The sequence below is a fragment of the Dipodomys ordii genome, unplaced genomic scaffold (genome assembly GCF_000151885.1).
Source record: "Dipodomys ordii isolate 6190 unplaced genomic scaffold, Dord_2.0 Scaffold28, whole genome shotgun sequence".
NCBI lineage: Eukaryota > Metazoa > Chordata > Mammalia > Rodentia > Heteromyidae > Dipodomys > Dipodomys ordii.
Window position 1 is genome coordinate 16464803 of NW_012267244.1, and position 22078 is coordinate 16486880.

The 22078-nt window shown below is 44.2% G+C and overlaps 1 protein-coding gene across 1 annotated transcript in view; it reads right to left on the reverse strand.

Moving 5' to 3' along the window:
- Positions 1–5944: 5944 nt before the first annotated feature.
- The window catches only part of Znf366 (zinc finger protein 366), a 62272-nt gene continuing 46138 nt past the window's right edge, over positions 5945–22078 (reverse strand). The window contains exons 3-5 of the mRNA XM_013015949.1: positions 21158–21349; positions 9932–10106; positions 5945–7035 (exon numbers count right to left, since the gene is read on the reverse strand). Coding sequence (XP_012871403.1) covers positions 6503–7035; positions 9932–10106; positions 21158–21349 — 900 coding nt within the window. The 3' untranslated portion in view covers positions 5945–6502. The remainder of the gene's footprint in view (positions 7036–9931; positions 10107–21157; positions 21350–22078) is intronic.

Here is a 22078-nt window from a genome sequence, read left to right on the forward strand (position 1 = left end):
TTGCCCAAGGGTGTCTGCATATCAAGGACTTTTGTTCCTCCAAGGGATTGTTTGGGTCAAGCTCAGAGTGTTCTTGTGTTTCTTTGATCATTGGATAACGATGGAGGGTGGAGGTCACAGGAAGCAGGCCTTAGAGATGAAGGGCGAATGGAGGTCTTTGATTCAAAGACTGTGGCTCCTTCACTTTCTCTGACACAGAAATCGATTCATCCCCCACTTCCTACAGCAAATCACTTTGGTACAACCTGACAAAGCAGCAGACACAGGCAGGCTTTTCCCACATCACACTACAGACAAAGCCAGCCTCCCTCTCCCAGAACAGAAGGAGCAGTGGACCTTCTACTTCCTGTCCATTTGTTTGAAAGATCAAGAGAACACAGTTCCATTTTTCAACAACCAAAAAAAAAATAAAATAAAAAGGAAAATAATTAAAAGAGCCAACCTCCTCTTAAAATTTTTTCCCCTCCCTTAATATATTGTTGCATCCAGGGAAGAGGAAACAGAGTGCGGCTGATACTGCGTCCCCAGGGAGCTCCGAAGGGTCACTCCCCAGCTATCACAGGAGCATGTCTCCCTCCCTTTGCGCACGGAGTTGGTGATCAGTGTGGAAGTCTCTCTTGGCCCTGCTTGATGTGCAAAGGAGAAAGAAAAGAAAAAAACAAAAACATGCCACTGTGTTTTGGCTGTGTGTATGGTATGTACCTAGTGTCACTGAGCAGAGGGTTTTTTTTTTTGGCTTTGGAAATCTGAGAAAGATTTGAAAAATCATTAGCTTGCTCCTGCTGGTCTCCACTTGTCTGGCTAGGAACTGTGTGTTCCTGAAAGCCAAGACAAATTCCTCCACGTTTTTTTTTTTTTTTATTCTTCTTAAAGTGAATTCACTGATGGCTTGGACCAGCCAATATGGGATTTGAAATATAACAACATCTTGCTTATGTACAGGTGTTAAGTAAGGTTGTGCACTAGATCTACTTTTCCTGGTGAATGGGCTAACACCCTTTGGGAACTACACATTTTAAAATGGCAATATATTTGGACTACACTGTGTGTGTGTGTGTGTGTGTGTGTGTGTGTGTGTGTGTGTGTGTGTTAGAATAGATGAGTTCTCCATTGGCAAGGCATGTTCATTATCTTGAGTGGATTTTACTGGCTGGATCAGAGGTGCCCTCAGGGTCTGTGGAGATCGGGGTCTCTAGTCTTGGGGTTTGGACTCTTTCCATGGGTTTTCTGATTTTCTAACTGTGTTCATTTGTCCTCTCTTCTGCCAGATCTTCCCAGCATCTGGGAAACTCTTGCCTTCTTTGGTCTTGGTCAATTGTAGCTGAGAGCAACCAGATGGGCTTACATCAACAAAGTGCATTACTCAGTAAGAGTGCGCTCTTGCCAATCAAAAAAAGAACATGGGAACTGGGAGCGCTAAAAAAACCTAGCCGATCCCTTTGGACTGTGTGAGATGAATTTTACATCAAATGGCATTTTATTCTGTACTTAGAAAAATATGCATTTTATCTTATTATTAAATTTGCCTTGAGTGTGGTAAGTCAACTGATCTGTGGTTGTTGTTGTCACTATAGTTCTTTTTGCAGTACTGAGGTGTGCACTTGCTAGGCAGGCATTCTACTGAGGAGCCATAGCCCCAAGCTCTTTGGCTCTTTGCTGTGTGTGTGTGTGTGTGTGTGTGTGTGTGTGTGTGTTTTGGTTGTCCCTGGGGCTTGAACTCAGGGCTTTTGTGCTCAAGGCTAATGCTCTACCACTTGAGTTACAAGTTCCACTTCTGGCTTTTTGGTGATTCACTGGAAAGTCTGACAGACTTCCCTGTCCATACTAGCTTCAAACTGCAATCCTCAGATCTCAAGCTTCCTGATCATGCCACCAGCTCCTGGCTGGTGTTGATCCTTAATAAATACTTTGCATGTTTGCTGAGTGTCTCCCAGATAAATGACCAAACCACAGTGGGCTATGTGCTTTACAGCAAGGGAGAAACTCACTAACTGGAGGATTCAGGGCAAGCTGCTTGTTCTCCTGAACTTGTTTCCTCATTAGCAAAAGAGAGATGTCTGCCTTGCAGGGATGGGAAGCTTCAGTGACACCAAAGCACTTATGCACACCTGGCAGAGTGCTCAGCACGGAGGGGCTGTATCCTGCACATTATAGTTTTGCTGAAGTTTTCAAGAGCAGCTGCTCCTTGAAATAATGCAAAGTTCTCCCACACTAACATAGCTGTGTGAGCTTTTGGATCAAGAGGGAGAACTGGGTGTTCAGATATCTGGTCCAAAATGCTTGTGCCTGAATCTTACACAAGTGTGAAATAGATACCTAGGGAGTGGCTGTGAATGTGTGCTACATTATTCAACCCACACAAGCAGCCAGTGAGGAAAGTGCAATGTCTAGTCGTTTTACAGATGAGGAAACAGAGCAGTCTAGGAACTGCTCTTGAACTTCAGTGGAAATAGGCGCTCTTACCTCCATTTGCCTGGGACTTCCTTCTAGAAAAAACTTTTCTGAATAGTAAAGAGAAAGAGGATGGGTAAGAGGACACCTGGTCTACAAGTGGGTCAAGCTTCATCCGTCCTTTGTGAAGCCTGGGCTGAGAAACCACCCTGGGACAGCCGGCAGCGTAAGAGCAGGAGTGGATGCTCACAATGGCAGTCTTGTTGTCAATCCTTAAGTATTTGCAAATACCCACTCAGTGTTTTCAATATGCCTTTATTTGCTTAAATTAACAGGATATATGTTTTATTTCCAGGTATACTGCCTTTTCACTCAATCCAAAAGCTATATATACAATTTGAATTGCTATTCATTTTAGCGTTTTCGTTTTAAAATACCCAGGCAGAGTTCTGTACAAAACCAACATGTGGTGTAACGTCCAAATATGTGAAGGATTTGAAGTGCTAGCACTGTTACATTTTGTTCCAGCAAAGCAGAGGAAGATCATCATTCAAAACACAACGTTAATATTTTATCAAATGCCTTCAGGGCTTAATATAGTATGCACATTAAGCTTTCTCACACAGATAGTCCAGCTACTTTTATTGGCTTGTAAAAAGGTCAGTTTCAGCCTCATAACTGGGGCAGAGCCAAGTTTTTAAAAAGAGAACTAAAGAGGAATGGAAAGGCAGCAAGAGGGGGTAATCGTAGGCTCCCCAATACAAAGGACAAAAGAAATATATGCCCCTTTCTATTCACTGGTTGGTCAAAAGCACAGAAAGCATTTGATGGTGATTGACTTTCAGGTAGTGAAGATCATGACCTTGGACTGCTGATAATCTTAGATGACTTTATTCCTTTGTCCTCTGATGGCCCCACCAGCCCTTCTTCAGGTTTGCATTCTGGTCCACCCATTTCAGCCCAAACGTGGAAAGCCCTTCCCTCAACTCTGTGCTCCTCTTCAGGGAGACACCTTAATGCATCACTCATCCTTAAATTTGTAATGAGCCTGGGGGCCACTGATAGAAACCCAGGTCACCCAAGGAAAACCAAGATATTAGAGAAAAGCAAGGCGTCAACCATGGTTCTCAGCTCAACATGTCATCCAGTAGGCTAGAACTCACAAAGTCTCTTATAACCAGTGTCAAAAACTATGAATAGGCCTTGGAACACACCCCATCCTGGAATTTTACTTTTTCCTATACTTCTTTTTCCCTCCAAATGAAGTTTTACATAGAATACTGTCCTACAATACACAGCAAGCCCAGCTGCTCTGAGTGATATGGACATGGGCACAGATGTGGGCTTTCTGCTCCCTGAAGTGGCTCTGCAGTGGCCCACCACAGATCTCTGCTCCTCTGGGAAACTCCACACACAACTTGAAAGCCACCATTTCACATCACATTCTCTCCTCTACGTTAACTGGTCCTTCAAGCATTCCTACAGGGTTGTTTTGCTTGGAAAGGGCTAGAGTTTATTACTCTAGGTTTTCCTGCCTTCTCTTCCACCTGGACATAGCCAGAAGCAAGTGGAAGTATGCAGCACATGTTGTTAAATACTGCACACAGTAGATCCTCAATGAGTGGCTGCCCAATGGATGCAGACGTGGAACATGAGCTTAGGAGAAGAGTGTCACAGAGCCCTGGGGCAGCTTCCTGGGCAATTTCATCAAAGGCACTAATGTGCTGTATATTCAGTGTGTGGAAGGAACTTGCTCACCTGAGGGCCTGGAACCATTCTCAGCTCAGGGCTGTGCTTGTCACCATAGAAACCGACAGGATTCCCTCTACAGGGGCTGCTTTCACCTCCAGATATATGCGGCAGTAGGAAACCCAAGCAGCTTTAGCACACTGCAGTGGCAGTGAGGCTCAAGGGAGAAATTTTAGAAAGGGAGTAGGAGAACCCAGCAGAGATGACCAAAGCAGAAAGGTAAATGAGGAAGACAAGTCTCCCAGAAAGCACCTGGGTAGACAGGGCAAGCCAGCCTCTCAGGAAATGCCCTGGGGAGTCTGGGAAGAGAGAAGGCAAAGTAATCAGCAATGCCCAGCTCTGTCCTCCTGAAGCTCCTACAGAATTTGGGGAAGGCCTGGTCAGCATGGAATCTGAAGCTGAAACAGAAATGGGTGGTGGAGGGGATTCTGGGAGATTCAGAAATGGATGAGGGCTAGTGGTGGCCAGAGACCAATGAATCTTTCTCAGTTGTGCCTACACAAAAGACTCCAGGGGCAATTTTGAATGCTGGAGGCTCTACTCTCTGATCAATTAAAACAGAATATCAGGGCTGAGGCCTTGGGTACTTGTTTTTCTTTTTTAACGGCACTAGGGTTTTAAACTCAGATGTCAGGCTTGTTAGACTGGTGCTATACTACTTAAGCCATGTCTTCTGGCTTGATTTTGATAGTTATTTTGAAGATGGAGTCTTTTTGCTTTTCTGCCCAAGCTGGCCTTGAACCTGGATCCTCTAGATCTCAACCTGCTCAGTTGTTAAGATTACATACATAAACCACCAACTACATTTGGTATTTTTTCCAGAAACCTCCTTAGGGGAGTCTCAAGTGTAGTCAGCAGTCCGAACTGGGTGCTGTTAGGTCATGCCTGTAATCCTAGCTACTCAGGAGGCTAAGATCTGAGGATCACAGTTCAAAGCCAGCACAGGTAGGAAAAGTCTGTGAGACTCTTATCTACAATAAACCACCAGAAAACTGGAAGTGGTGCTGTGGCTCAAGTGGTAGCGCGCTTACCTTGAACTGAAGAGCTAAGGGACAGCGCCCAGGCCCAGAGTTCAAGCCCCACGATGGACAGAAAAAAAAAAAGGAATACAGTCCAAGCCTGGTGTTGGTGGTTCATATCTATAATCCTAGATATTCAGGAGGCTGAGATCAAGGGACAGAAGTTTGAAGCCAGCCCAGGAAGGAAAGTCCACAAGATTTTTTTGTTGTTGTTGGTCATGGGTCTTGAACTCTGGACCTGGGCACTGTCCCTGAGCTCTTCAGCTCAAGGTTAGTGCTCTGCCACTTGAGCCACAGAGCCACTTCCAGTTTTCTGGTTAATTGGAAATAAGCGTCTTATGGACTTTCCTACCTGGGCTGGCTTTGAACCATGATCCTCAGATCTTAGCCTCCTGAATAGGTAGGATTACAGGCATGAGCCACCAGCACCCAGCCCATGAGACTCTTTATTTCCAATCAGCTACCCCCCAAAAGCTGTAAGTGGAGGTGTGGCTCAAGTGGTAGAATGCTAGCCTTGTGCAAAAAATAAAAAAAAACAAATATCAGAGACAGCATCCAGGCCCTGAGTTCAAGCCCCACGACTTGCACAAAAAGGAGTATCCTGCCGGGCACTGGTGGCTCATGCCTGTAATCTTAGCTACTCAGGAGATTGAGATCTGAGGATCAAGACTTCAAAGCCAGCCCAGGCAGGAAAGTCCATGAGATTCTTATCTCTAATAAACCACTAGAAAACTGGAAGTGGCATGTGGCTCAAGTGGTAGAGTGCTTGCCTTGAGCTGAAGAGCTGAGGGACAGCGCCCAAGCCCCAGAGTTCAAGCCCCATGACCGACAAAAAGGAGTATCCTTTCCCATAATTCCTCATCCTGCAGTATTTCTGGTATTTTACTATTTACTGAAGGCTATTTATATATACAGCTACTAATATTTTCTTCTATCTAGACAAAAAATACTGTAACTTCCACAAATTCAACTAAACAGTTATTAATAAGGTCACACGTCAAACACCAGTTTTTGTGGCTAGAAGAAAATTTACTATATGTTGAGTGTTAGTCAAAAGAAAACAACTTCTAACAGCACCTCAGAATCAGCTTACAATTAACTAGATAGCTAGAAGAATATGCATAGTTATTACATGGCTGCTGCATAAAACATCCTTGAAGACCCTGTGTGTGTTCAAAGTATGCAGGGCTGTAGATGCATTTACATTACCTGCTCATTTAGTCTGAGCCATTTGTAAAGATTGACGCCACTCTCCAATCCCCAGCAAATGACTATTCATGCAGAAAGCTGTATTTGAATGACCTAGTTCTCATTTTCCAAAGGTAATTTGAAAACTCTCCATTTTAGATACCCAAAAGCACTGCTTGTTTTTCCATTTTTCTCTCCAGTAATTCTTTAAAACTCTCATCTCTGTGCTTGAAGTATAAGTAATCAGAAAAAGAGGGGCCCCGCCGGGTGCTCTGGAAAAATGCAAGGCGCTCATCCTTGTGGGCACAGTCTCTCTCTTGGCTGCCCTCGGTGCCCTCAAGGTCCTTGTTCCTCTCCTCCTGTTCTTTGGGCCCATCCTCCTCTTCCTTGCAGGCTTCTCCTAGCCCCTGGAGACCCTGCTCAGGCTTGGTGGATAGATCCTGGGGTGCACAGAGCTGCTGGTTCTCTGGGGGCACACCAGGGCTGATAGGTTCCACCTCACAGCAGTTGTCACCATCATCATCTTCCTCTACCTCGTGGCAGGGGCTGCCCTGAGCACTCTCTTCATCCGAATTGAACAAGGGCCTCTTCACCCCAGGCTTCTGGGACAAGTCAAAAGGCTCCTCCTGCTCCAGATCCCTCAGGATACCCGCTGTCTGTGCCAGGGAGATTCTTCCCCTTCCCAAACCTGTGAGAGCAGAGAAAATTCAGCACCCAGGAAAAGTAGCAGCAGGCCAGAGAGGGCTGGGGACCAGGCAGTGGACAATACACTTGTTCATTGTTGTGTGTGTGTGTGTGCCAATGTTGGAGCTTGGACTGTCCCTTAGCTTTTTCAACCAAAGCTAGCACTCTATCACTTGAGACACTTCTACTTCAGCTTTTTGCCCGTTAATTGAAGATAAAAGTCTCATAACTTTTCTGCATGGGCTATGTTTTAACTGCCATCTTCGGATCTCAGCCCCCAGAGCAGCTAGGATTATAGTAGGCATGATCCACCAGTGCCAAGATCCCATTGTCTATTTTAAAATGGGTGATTGCCAATACAGACATCCAGGGCAGGCTTACTGCAGGCAAGCCCTAAATTTGTATAATCCCCTAAGGTGAATTTGGCCATTTTCACAAAGCTTTAAAAATGAAGTTGGCCTGGCAATGACCTTACTGGAACTCTCAAAAATGAAAAGTATCAGGAGGCAGGAGCACAGAATGTGAGGCTGCTGCTCACCATGGTTTGATTACAGCAGAAATGGGAAGGCAATTTTGGTATTTAAGTTGTGGCTCAACACATAACGGTCCATACATAAAATGACATATGTGTAGGTGACAAAGTGATTTACTTTATAAGCAGCAACGATAAACCAATGGCCCTATACTTTTGCCTGCAGTGAGCAGGGGGTCTATTCAGAAATCCTTGAATTCATCAGGGAGCCAATGGTTCATGCTTATCATCCTAGCTACTCAGGAGGCTGAGATCTGAGGATTATAGTTCAAAGTCCATAAGATTCTTACCTCCACTAAACTATGCAGAAAAAGCCGGAAGCAGTGCTGTGGCTCAAGTGGTAGAGCATTAGCCCTGAGCACAAAGAGGATCAGGGACAGCATCCAAATCCTGAGGCTCAAGCCCCAGGATCAGCAAAAAAAAAGAAAAAGAAAGAAAGAAAATTTTGAATTCTGCCTTCAAACTTGCTATCTGACCTCAGGCAGCTTATATAACCCATCTAGGCCTTGGTCTCTTATATAAGACAAGAATAAATGTCTCTAGTGGATTTGCAGAAGTGAGCAATAACACCCCTACATCTTTTGTCCTGCCCTTGATTATTCTCATGGCCAAAAAGTGGTTCATATTATTTTGTAAATAACCTATGTTACCAGCTTCACTTCTGCACAGACCAAGAGGGTAACAACAGGCCTCAGTCCCTGGGCTCAGCTCACTGTGTTGGAGAGAGCTGCATTTATTGCCTGTTTATCACAGCAAGGGTTGATTAGATGTCTAATCCAGTGAGTTTGGAACACGAACTCATAGCTGCCAAGGGCTGGGGGTTTGAAGAAAGGAGGCCACAGTTTTTCATTAGTTCAGTTAAGACTCAGTGGGGGAGACATAAAACTCTTCTGTGTAGGGGGCAATTGGGAGGAAAACTGTCCTTAAGTGAACCAGGAGAGGAGACCTAGCCTGTTAGAAACTTACTTCTGTGTGTTAAAAAGCAGAGCTGCAAAGCTGCAGAGCCAGGCCCGATGGCTCACACTTTTAATACTAGCTACTCACTGAGGAGGCTGAGAACTGAGGCTCATGGTTCGAAGCCACCCAAGCAAGAAAGTCTGTGAGACTTGTATCTCCAAAATAAACTACTCTCTCCCCGCAAAAAGTCAGAAATGGAACTCTAGCTCAAGTGGTAGAGCACTAGCCTTGAGTAAGATAGAAGCTCAGGGACAGCACGCAAGCACTGAGTTCAAGCCGTAGTACTGGTACAAAAATAAGAAGAAAACTCAGGTGCGGCTAGGTGCCAGTAATCCTAGCTACTTGGAAGCCTGACATCGTGGTTTGAAGCTGGCCTGTGCAGAAAAGTCTATAAGATTCCATCTCAAAATTAATCAGCAAAATGCCCAACTAGGTGCATAGGACAAGTGGTAGAGTACCAGCTGGGAGAAGCAAGTTAAGCAAGACTGTGAGGCCCAAAGTTCCATCCCCTGTAGTGGCCCCAACTCCCACCTCCTGTTGAAAATGAACACTTGCTTTTATAAAGGTAAAGAAAAGTTGGACATGGTGTTGCACTTCTGTGATCAGAGCGTCTAGAGGCAGGAGGACTCTGAGTTACAGACCAGCCTGGGCTATTTGGCAAGACCCCACCTCAAATTAATTAATTAATCTTTAATCAATCCATTCATTGGAAAGAAAAATCACATGCCCTCTATTACCAATATGCAACCAATAAAGATTGAGTAGAAAGGTCTGGGTTTATATCCTGACTCTGTCCATTTTCTGTTGAGAAATATTAGAAGCCTAAGTTTCCTCATCTGTCAATTAGATTGTTTATCCGGTCCAGAGTTGTATAAGACTTAAGAAGCTAAGGCACCGACAGAAGCAGTGTCTAGACCAAAGAAACCAATGATGGTGCCAGCATTATGATAATGCTCCAAACGTACTATCTAAGATTTTCTTTTACTTATATCCTTTCGATCTTAGACACCTTTGGTGTCTGTTCTTGCTCTTTTGTCGTGGTCTTAAAATTACATTCCTCCCCCGCTTTGGTGTGCCAGTGTAAGGCTTGAACTGAGCGCCTCATGCTCTCTCAGTCTTTTTGCTTAAAGCTTATTGCTCTACCACTTGAACTACACCTCCACTCCTGACCTTTTTTTGTGGTTGGTTAATGAAAGATAAGAGTCTCGTGGACTTTTCTGCCTGGGCTAACTTTGAACCTTGATTCTCAGGTCTCACCCTCCTGAGGAGTTAGTATTGTACATGTGGTGCCTAGCCACCCCCTCCCCTTCATTTTGTACATAAATGATTCCCAAGTAATGCTCCTAAAAGTGAATTTCCGATGTGTATCCCGCTGGCACTGCAGGCAGGGTGTTTCAGCTGTGTGTCATACCTTGAGAGTGGAGGCCACGCTCCATCACTCCATGTTTGACCTTCATATGGCGAGTCAGGTTTCCCTTCAGGGTGAACTTGCTCGGGCAGTAGAGGCACTTGAAGGGTTTGCTGTCCGAGTGTAGGTGCATATGGCCCATCAGGTTGTGCATCCGGTTAAATTCCTTCCCACACAGCTGTTGGGGACGAGGGAGGAGAACTCAGTGGTCCTGCCAGAGAGAAGCCACATCCGGGCCCACAGCGGGGATGGACATGGGGCCACATCTGATTCTACTCTGCTTGGATCTTGGCTCTTTAAACTGCTTCCAAAGAAAATCTCCTGGAAGTCAGGGAGGGGCTGGTTCTCCCAGCCTCAGAGGTGAGCAGGGAGGGACATGATCCAGGGATCTTTAAACTCAAAACAAAAACAGCACAGCTTTGAAAGCTCTTGTGACTGAGCTGTTCAAAAAAAAAGCGGCTGCCAAAGTGTATCTCTTTAATAATAAGAATACAATGACAAGCTTAATGTTTATGATGCTCTTCATCTGAAAGATGATGGGCTAGGGTATGTCTCAAATGGTAGAGTGCTTAGGTTACCAGACCCTGCCTCAAATTAATTTATTAATCTTTAATTCAATCATTCACTGGAAAGAAAAATCACAAGCCCTTTATAAGCAATGTGCAAAGGTTGACTAGGAAAGTCTAGGTTCAAATCCTGACTCTGCTCCTTTTCTATTGAGAAACATTAGAAGCCTCAGTGCCTCAGTTTCCCCACAGGGTATGGCTCAAGTGATAGAGGCCTTGAGCTCAAACCCCAGCACGGCCAAAAAGAGTAATAAGGAAGGTACTGTTCTACGTCAGTCAAGGAGAATCTTAATTCTTACATCAATTCTATTATATGGTCTGTCGGCAAACTTAGGGCTTAACTCACTTGGCCAAGGCTCCCAGTTATTAGAAACTGTAGTTGGGATAAGATATTCAGAGCACTGGATGCCAGAGACCACAGGACCAACCACCATCCATATTGGGTTCTCCCAACCTAGCCCTCTGCTACACTGCATGTAGCCCTGTTTCTCATTTTCACTTTGCTAATTGTTGGGATGGATTTCAAAGTCCAAGGAACAAAGAGACAGCTAAGAAAGAAATATGTCTTTTCTCTGGAAAGAGATTGGAAGGAATGAGAATATGATTTCAAAGTAAACATGTTGTATTCATTTCATCATTTCTGTTCCATCAACATGCTCATACGTGATAGGTCTACAGTGCTTCTCACACTCCTTCCTCAGGAGCAGAAAGCACAGAATAGATGCTCTGGGATGCTTTGTTCCCACACCACAGTTCAGTAGGATTTGAAAGCTCTAGCCCTTACATAGCTATGCTATGATCGGCAATGAAGGATTTTGTGTTTGTGCTTAGTGTGTTAATGGCAGAGACTTCTCTTTCTCCCAATCCCAGAGGCCGGCAGCAATAATGGTAAGAGACCTCACACAAGACAAGAAGTATGGTATTCCCTGAGGCTTTCATCAGTTTTCTGTCTCACTGAGAGACACTTTCAGGGACAGTGATGGGAATTCTAGATTGAATTTATTTTGCTGGAACAGGGTTTGAACTCCGGATCTTGTGTTTGCTTGTTTGGTTTCCTTGATCAGCTAGTGCTCTATCACTTGATCCATGCCCTCCCCCGGCCCAGCCTGTCTATTACCCTGGTTATTTTGTTGAAAAAGTCTCTTGAATTTTTCTACCCAGGCTGGTTTTGAACCTTAATCCTCCAGGCCTCAAGCTCCTTGAGTAGCTAGGATTTTAGGTGTGAACCACCAGCATCAAACTCTAGATGGAATTTTTATTAATGAAAGCAACATTTTCTTCAGGGAAATGAGAGCTGAGCTGGCCTTGGAAAGACAGGTAGATCTTACGAAGATGACCTAGGGAAATTAGCTGAAAGAACACTGGGTGGGGTTGGATGGGGAGAGGGTTGAACATAATACTTATCACAGAATAAATGATTGGCTCTGTAGTTTTTCAATGATTCATACTTAGGGATTCTAAGTATTTTTTCCCTTTGCTTCCTTACTAGTGAGAATGAATTTGGCATCCCAAATGGGTTCTATGCTTAGAATATCTGTACCTCACATGCATTTGAAAATGATAACTGAAGTCTTGGTTCCATGGTAGACCGCTTCCTACAAGTACATATGCATTCCATCCCTGCACCCTACCCCTTCCTTTCACCAAAATGGTGACCTAAGACAACAAAATGATTGAAGAGTTGATCCTACTCCAACTTTCACAAGAGAAGTGGCATGTGGGATGATGGACCCTTATTTTTCTCTATTCTCATTTCAAAGAAATTACTAAGATACCAATCTGTGGCTCAGTAGCATACATGAGGAAATGTTCTTGTGAAGTTGTATGTACTAGCTTGGTCTACCTACGTCTCTTTTATGGCTATGGACTAAAAGCTTTGAGTCTAGAGATGGTGCATTGTCTTTCCAGTCATTGGTCAATTTTATGAACAGTCTTATTTGGCCTTCGCAATGGCTCCTGGCTATGTGAAGGTCTGCTGCTGCTGCTGCATGACCAGCCCTGCAGCCAATACTGAAATATTCTCACCCAGTGACTGCTGCATTCACCATGGCTCTGCATGCCCTTCTGACATATCATGCTCAATGCAAGGCAGGCCCTCAATAAAAATCTGTTGAGGGAGGAAGGAGGGACACAGAGCAGTGGAGAATTAATAGAAGAAAAAAGCCCCAGGTGGTAAAGCACAGAGAGGAAAAGTGAAGCTGAAAGCTGGAAGATTTATGATGCTACTGCACTCATGGTCCTGAAGGCTATACAAACATCACTGAAAACACAGAATGGGTGCCTTTTGCCCTTGACTCCTAGGATGGGAGAAACTCTTTATTATTGAGATGTTTGAAGCTGGGCTGGTATAAAACGGTTTTGTAAAGAAGATGTAATTCAGCTTTACCTTTAAGAATGTGTAGCATGCCCTTGTTTTTGTCATTGCCTATTTCCAGACACTGAAGTCAACCTTTTGCCATAGGAAGGTGACTACTGCTGCTGGGTTAACAATGAACTGCTCACTGCTGACATGTTTACTGGGACTTGGAGTCAAGGTGGACCCTGCAATTCTCCTGCCCCTAACTCCACACACGTAGATATGCTCATCACAATGGCGACCCCTGGACGTCATCTAAGGTCTTCCTAGCCTCAGACAAGCTACCTTTTACTTCCCTCTCTCATAGCCCAGTTTTTTTCTAGTGACTTCCTGAACTTCTTGGGACATTTTAGTGGTACATGGGTACACTAGCATATTAAAAATGATATTGTCACACCTATGTCATCTAAGAAGTCCCACTGTAGGACATGTTGAATAACTATCTTTCTGGATTCTCATGCTGTTGGTAACTAATAATACTTGGATATTATATCTATTTGCATAATCTATGGTACCTTCATGGGCAGGCTAATGGAGAGTTTCTTCAGGGCAAAGTGGAGATGTGTCAACTCTGAAAGGTGTTTAGATTCCCAAATGGTGTCCCAGGTTGTCTCTAATGCAAGGGCCACCTCTAGCTTCCAACCTCACTATCAAACACCGGTGTGCACACATGGTACACATGAGCATCTAAGCATAAGGTTGGGATAACAAATAAAGAGGTCAGGAAAATACCATTTTTTCTGTTTCATAAAATTCTACAAAGCAGCCATTGTCAGTTCTCTTTTTTCTCACGAAACCTGTATGATTTAGTGTGCTAACTAAGATCCTTACTGGCAGAGGGAAGGAGCGAATTAATTCGGGAATTGAGCTACTTGGGCTCCTTTCACATCTCAAAGACAAGTACTTAGCTGCTTCTTCCCAGCCTTTGGCCTTCCCCCAAACCCTTTGTTCTTATCCAGGCAGGACACTTGGACTTCTTCACCTCAGATTTTTCTCCAGAGATTTTGTGTGTGTATATGTTTGTGTGTGCGTACCACACCTTCACTTCCAGCTTTTTGCTGGTTAATTGGAGATAAAAGTCTATCCGGTTTATGTGCCAAGGCTGGCTTCAAAGATCAGTCCTCAGATCTCAGCCTCCTAAGTAGGTAGGATTAAAAGTGTCAGCCACTGGCACATGGTTATATAGAGAATTTTTTTTTTTTTACTAATTTGTTTTGTCAGTTGTAGGGCTTGAACTCAGGGCCTGGGCACTGTCCTGAGCATTTAAGCTCAAAGATATCACGCTACCACTTTGAACCACAGTGCCACTTCTAGTTTTCTGGTAGTTTAATTGGAGATAAGAGTCTCATGGCCTTTTAAATAGAGATGTTTTTTCTAACATCTCTGTAACTAAGAGAAGGCTTTTGTATTGTTAGCAAAGAGGGAGGGGAGGGTCTGAGACCAACTAATGATGGCATCCTGAGGTAAAGTTTAAGCTCTAAACAAAATCACAGTGTATGGAGGAATCAGATGGGAAGGAAGAAGAAAAGCTGGGAGGGAGCACCAATCATCTAGTTTCTTCTCTGAGAAAAGAAACATTTAAGTTAAAACCGCCTTGTGAGATATAACACCAAGATCTGGCTTAAACCAGGAGTTGGTGGAATTCTGTCCTATCAAGGTCTGCAAAGTTTATCTAAGGTAGGTGTTATGCAAGAAGCTAATGGTGTGTTGGGGATTCACTTTCATCTTTTAGAAGGTCACTTCAGCCAGGTTCCCTCTGCTTGAGCTCTACTTAGCAGCACCATACCTTTGACAGTAAACTCCAGCTTGAGCCAGGCACCATAGGTTCATATCTGTAATCATAATGACTAAGTTCTAAGGATGGAGGCTCACAACCAGCTTGGGCAGGAAATTCTGTAAGACTATTATCTCCAGTTAACTAGCAAAAAAAAGTTGGAAGTGAAACTGTACTCAAGTGGCAGAACGCCAGCCTTGAGTAAGAAGGCTAGAGGACAGCACCCAGGCTCTGAGTTCAAGCCACAGTACTGGCACAAACAAACAATAACAAGCACTTTTAACAGTCCTTCTAAAATGATTTGCATGGGCCTCTAGATTCAGAGAGGTAGCAGTGAGTCAAAGGGAGAACTTGCTTCATTCTCTCTTCTGTAATATGTCATTAATAACTAAAGTTTCTTATGAAGATGTTGAGGGATCCAATGAAATAATTTAAGGAAACAGTAAAAAAAAACAACAAAAAACCTCACTAAATATTAGCTCTTATTATTATTACTATACAGTAGACTCTTTTTAACATTTCAGAAATAGAAAGATCTTTGAAGATGAGGTCCTTTTAAAAGCTAATTATTTGAAGGAAAACATCAAAGGAAGGAAGGACCCAAAGATGGAATCCTGTGTGAACACCAGCCAGGTAAGCAGTGAGGGGGCCTAACAGGAACACAAGCAGTTATGCACACCCAGCTTACTATGTAGATGGTAAGCAGAGATTCATCCTATACTGCAGACTTTGGGAGAGCCTGCCATCTGGCTCCACAGTCCTCAGCCTGCCCTTGACACAGCTGGCAGATGCTCTGCTTGCTCCAGGCCTCCTTGCTCTAGTCTCTTGGTGCTCTTTCTCTCCCAGATCCCAGGCCTAGGGGCACCTCTGGCAATCACTTCCCATGAGTCCTTGCAACAAGGCTGACAGCCAGCAGCTGCCACAAAGAGGTAGGCAGAGACAGGATGATGGCAGCAGCACTTGGCTTGGGCTAGAGGCCCAAAGGGCCACAAAGCATTACGACCTCTCTGCAGTCGCCTGAGGTGAGCTTCAGAGCTGAGATGCCCCAGGAAGCCCCTGCCTTCCTATTTGGAGAGAAAAGGTCAAAGAGCTTTAGCTTGCCATCCAGAAGAATGGCCTCCACTGAACTGCCCTTCCCTTCCATTCTTTTCCTTGCTCCCCACTCTTCTTTAGTAAGATGGGTGTTCCTTTCCTCAAAGGGACAGGGAGGGAGGGAGGGAGAGAGAGAGAGACTGTAAACTGTCCAAAAGGACCGTGAGAAAACAGGAAGCTTTGAAAAGTACAAGAGAAAGCAAGATGAAATCTATTTGCAGGAGGGCCCCTGGGGACATGTGAGGCATTGTTAAGCAGGCAGTTCATGCAGCTATATCCTTCCTTCTGCTGAGGACACTTTGCTGCCAAAAGGCTCCTATCTGGTCACTGCCTTAACCCTCTCCATGCCAGCCTGAAAACTCTGGCCCCAAGAACTGGGCTCCACAAAGTATCCCAGGTAATGTCTCTCCTTTTTTTTGAGCATCAAAGAACTTGAGAGGGAACAGAGCCAACTGGGCAGAGGAAGTGAAGACCCTTTTCAGGGAGACCTCACCCCTCTTCTGCTTTCAGCCCTCTGCCCCATGCTGCCGATGACCTGGTGATTCATCACTTAGGCAGCTCCCGGTTTCACCCATCTCCAAAGAGAATTTGTCCCGGAAATTCTGGATGGCTGCTTTTCCTGGACAGGTTTTCTAAAGGCGGCAGCTGGTTCTTTGCTATTATGGAGTGCAGCCACTACAAGGACAGTATCCAAATCAACCGCTGCGTGCTTACGCAGAATCTGGGAAGCACATTTCTGAAACACGGCTTAAGTGTATGAGCGCAGGTCTCTGGACTAACTCCAGCTGGCTCTGAGCAAGGAGTCCAGAAGTTTAACTATCCTTCACAAAAGAGTCCAGAAAAACAGTAATTTATATATACATATATGAGAGAGGTGTGGAGGGGAGATATGCTGGAAACCTTTCCTTTCCTCTTAATTTTCCATCCTATTGTCAATGTCTAATTGTGCAGTTCATGAAACATTCTTCTCTCTGAAGACAGCTGCGTCCACTGATCACAGAGCCAGAAACATTTTATGCTTCAAGAGAAGGAAGGATTTATGTCAGAAAGAAATTTTAATGGTGAGAATCCCAAGAAGCTAGAGTCTGTTGCTAAATAATCTTTTTTTTTTTCCTGGTTGTCGGGTGGAACAGAGTTAACTGTGCCACAGTGGGCTGCAACAACACCTGCTTCTCTCTCCCACCCATGTCAATTATGGGAAGAGAATAATTTCCCAGTTACCATGATCAAACTTGGGATTAGTTGTCTGGGCCTGTTCTCCAACATCAACATTGTGGCCAGCCAGCCATTTGTCTCAGTTGGCTTTGGATTGCCTAGCAATGAGCAAAAGGCCTCCTTCTTTCCCAACTCCCTATCCTCTATAATCTCCATCCAGGGCCTCATTTCTAAGAATCCAGCACAACATGGATGCAAGCAAAGTCCACAGAACACTTTCTAAAAGGTCTAGCTTTACAAACACAAAGAACTGGCTGTATTAACTCTAAACTCAAACATACCCTGAAAGTCTTTTGAAATGAACAAAGATAATGGGACATAAAGGATACCAAGTAAAGTGACATTATGAATAGAGATTAGAAGAGGGAGAAGGAGAGGAGAGATCTGATGGTAAAGGTAGAGACACTTCTGGTTCTTTCCAGAAGGCTCTTGATCAAGGTGACAACCCACTGTTGTTTCAGAGATGTCTATAAAGGAAGCAGGGATACCTAAGTCTGACAAAATTCCTTTAAGGTCCAGTTCTTTCGGTTTAATAGTACTCTAGTCTAATAATACTCTCTAGGCAGTCTCTTCACCTATAATGTGGCCTCTTCAGAGAACAGAGCCCCCAGAAGTGACCTTTGCAGATGACTAGTCTAATTCCTGTGCCAGGCCCATCTATTATTGTGAAGTATAAACTATGCATCATTCAAAGATGACATTCCACTTTATACATACTCTTTATAAGACCTAGTGATGTAAACTACACAGCCAGAGCCTAATCGGCTTTTAGAAAAGAGGTAAATCAAGTTTCTGAGCCATAAAGTTGTGCTTGGACCATGTATAGTGTCCTGTCATTGGGTGGAGGAGAGTTTGTCTGTGAGGGGAGCATGGGGTGTCCCGCTACTGGGCTCACAGCATCACTGTGCTCAGGATGCCTCATTCTGTGCAGCTTTTATGCACCACTGCTAGAGAGTCCTCTCTAGATTTTCAAGTCAAAGAAACTGTCCAGATCCTTGAGGGTAGAGAAGTAGAAATGTCCCAGTGCTCTCAAATCTTACATAGCCAGGATTGGCTCTACATGTACTTCAATTTCAGAGGTATTTTCTGCCTGGTTATATCACTACTGCTGGACCAGAAGGGGTGAAGCAGAAGCACAATCCAGCTGGATTGGAAAGATGGGGGGGGGGGAGCTTGTTATTGTTTTTAGGAGAAAAACTAGATAATGAACTCTTTCATATTTTCCCAACTTTATTCCACTATTTAATAATTAAGAAAAATTTAAAAAATACAGTCTATGCTTGAAGTCTCAAAGCAAATGCAACAAGGGAATGAAGACTAGCACAGAGACCCTGTTCACACTTCCATTGTAGCAGATAGTAACGCTTTGCAGGAGGTGGCAGCTGTTATGGGTGAAGCACTGTGGGGCTCAGTGGAGTAGGAAGAAAATCAAGCAAGGGCCTCCAGGCAGAGAGAAAAGCATCTCTATGGAGTCCTACAGCGTCACCTGTGCAATACAGCCCTCACTGCTTCAGAGCAGTGATTTCAGCCAGTGCCCTGATTTTACTATCTGGAATTATTTATTACTACTACTATTACTACTGCTACTACTATCATCATCATCAATGTTGGTCCTGAGGCTTGAACTTAAGGCCCAGACCCTGTCCCTTAGCTTCTTCATTTAGCTTCTTCATTCAAGTCTTGCACTCTACCACTTGGGCCACAGCTCCACTTCTTTTTCTTCCCCTTTTTTAGTGATTAATAAGAGATAAAAGGCCGGGCGCTGGTGGCTCACGCCTGTAATCCTAGCTACTCAGGAGGCTGAGATCTGAGGATCGCGGTTCAAAGCCAGCCCGGGCAGGAGAGACCGTGAGACTCCTATCTCCAATAAACCACCAGAAAACCGGAAGTGGCGCTGTAGCTCAAGTGGTAGAGCGCTCACCTTGAGCTGAAGAGCTGAGGGACCACTGTCCCAGAGTTCAAGCCCCACGAACGACCAAAAAAATAAAATAAAATAAATAAGAGATAAAAGGTTTATAGACTTTCCTGCCCAGCCTGGTTTTGAACCTCAATCCTTAGATTTCAGCCTGCTAAGAAGCAAGGTTACAGGACTGAGCTACTAGAGCTAGGCTTAGAATTCTTCATAATGTTTGAACAAGGGGCTTTGCATTTGTACTTTGCACTGGGCCCTGAATATTCTGCAGCCCGTCCTGCATGCTACTTCCTTCTCCTTTAGCTGAATCAAAATGGACAGAACTTGACTGTCAAATCACTGGGAACTTGGAGGAAAGGAGGGGAAACAGAAGTGAGTGGCAGGAAGAGGGCTGGAGAGAGAAGATTCCCTCTCCCACCCCTGGACAATACCCACATGGTCTAGGGAAGCTCTGGTGCCTGACCCCTCACCCTGTCCAGGAGTTGCCAACACAGGAAAGAAGTCAACTTCACAGGGGGTTCCTTAAAGTGGGAGCCTTACTGCAGAGAAGTGGAAGCAATATCAGTTTCTGGAAGTAGGGAACTCCACTTCAGGAAGATAGGTCCACAGAGTGTCATCTGCACCCTATCAGATGGAGGCAAGAGAGGAAATCTTCCATTTCAAACAGAAGAGCTCTACTGTTGTGTGTGATTTCCTCCTCCCCCCTCCCCCCCTCCAGCCCTCTGTTCATGACCGGGAGGACACCTGATGGAACAATCCTTAAATTAGCCAATTTGGATGAAGACTCCTGCTCATTTCAGAAGTAGAGACGAAAGCCTGGGGGAGGAACAACCTCGGGAGGTCTTGCGTGTTACAAATTTCTAGCTCATGTATTTCTTGGCTTAAGAAATAAAAAGCCAACCAAGGTAAACTGACACAAATATGAACAAAGATGCTCACTGCCTGTGACTATCTTTAGATGGTTATGCTCAGTTATTTCTTAGTCAAAACAAGCATTTCCGAGGTCTTTGCAAGACCTAACTTTGGAGTCCCCTTCTTCTCTTCTAGATGTATTTATTTATTTATTCATGAGGTACTGGAGACTGAACTCGGGTGCTCTAACACTTGGGCCATGCCTCCAGTCTTCTATATTTAAGTACATTTTAAATTGGCACATAAGACTTCTACGTATTTATGGGGTACAATGTGACACTTGGATTCATACACTCAGCATGTATCGAAGTAGTATTCTCATCACCTCAAACTTCTTTAATTTCTTAGTGTTGAGAACATTTAAAAATGCTTCCTCTAAAGGCTGGGATGTAGCTCAGTGGCAAAGCACTTGCCTAGCAAATGCAACATCCTGGGTTCGATTCCCAGTACCAAAAAAGAAAAGAAAAAACATGCTTCCTTTAGCTATCTTGAAATATAAATTCTTCCTATTTAATACTTGGCCGTGCTGTAGAATACTAGGACTTATTCCTCCTGTCTACCTGTAATACTGCAATCCTCATCAACCTCTCCACTTCTTCCTCCTGCTCCCAGCCACTACTCTACACTTCTGTGAGGTCAACCTATTTAGCTTCTGCTTACGAGTGCATGCAGTATTTGTCTTCCCATGCCTAGCTTATTTCATTTAACATAATGTCCTTCAGGCTTATCTATATTGTCACAAATGACGGGATTTCCTTTCTTTAGTGCTAAATAGCCTTGCACTGTATACACATACCTTATTATCCATCCATCTTTCCATCCATCCATCCATTAACCCATCCTCTGATGGACACATGCACTAATTCCATACTTTGACTACTGTGAATAGTGCAGTAACTATCATAAGGTCTAGCAATCTGCCGTTGACTAAATATCTAAAGAGAAGGGAAAGAGCATGCTACAAACGCTTTCCTCTTCTCTGGGAGGCCTGTCTTCAAATGATGAGGTTCAGCCCAAGGGTCAGACAGGTAAAGGGACAGAGCTGTACTAAAAAATTTCTCTGAATCTTTTCTAGGTTCCCCTCACTGGATTGTATGGGGTAGAGTGACACATCTGGTTTCTTCATTGTACAATAGAAATGTACCACATACCAACCCATCCTCCTGGTAAGTCCTACCCTGGGATCTTTCCTCCACTGATAAAAGAAAACAACCAGGGCAGGTTCTTTAGGGACCAGTCAAGAGCTGGTACGTGCACAGGTGTGGTGAAAGAGGAATAGATGTAACTTGAGATTGGCCACAGGCCCACGGTGAGCCTCTGAATAAACAGAGCAGAAGGGTCCCTGGAGACTCTTGCCCATTGGGCATTTGCTCTGCCCTCCGAGTCACACCTCTGTGCCCACCTTGCACTTGAAGGGCTTCACATCTGAGTGGACGATCATATGAGCCTTGAGGGTCTGCTTCTGCACGAAGCTCTTGTAGCACAGGTGGCACTGGTAGGCACGGATATTGGTATGGATCAGCACGTGTCTCTTCATGTTGGCCAGCAGGGTGAACTCCCGCCCACAGATCCCACATTTGTGCTCTTTCACACCCTAGGGAGGCAAAGTTCAAAGCAATGTATGGTTAATGGGAATGGCTTTCATGACAAAAAGCAAGAGTTGAAGTTCAAAGACAAGCTCCAAATGGCATGTTAGCTTTATTAAGTTATTACTTCCTTGAAAAGTGTTGATTACATAAATCCATTTTCTAAATTTTTGAGTACTAGCTGGGTGCCAGTAGTTCACACCTACAATCCTAGCTACTCAGGAGGCTGAAGTTTGTGGTTTAAAACTAGCCTGGACAGAAAAGTCTGTGAGACTTCTATCTCTAATTAACTAGCAAAAGCTGGAAGTGGAGATGTGGCTCAAGTGGTAGAGTGCCGGCCTTGAGGGAGAAAGCTAGAGGACAGTGCCCAGGCCTGAGTTCAAACCCCAATACCTTCCAAAAGGAAAAAGAAAAAACAAAGAGAGAAAAAGAGAAAGAAAGAGAAGAGAGAGAAAGAAGAAACAAAAGAAAGAATAATTAAAAAAAGAAAAACAAACAAAAAAACCCTAAGCACCTTATACTAGCCAGACCATTAATGGGGAAAACTGTTGTTTTTGTTATTATTAATGTTGGCAGAGTTCATTCTAAAATAACAGTTTGAGTGGATTAATAGGATTTTGGTAAGAGCACTGTAGATAATAAAGTGAAATGAGTCTGTAATCTAGCTTTCAAGGGAACAAAAAACTAAAACCTAACCTGACATTATTATTTCCCATAGGAAAGCCAGGTCCTCTGGA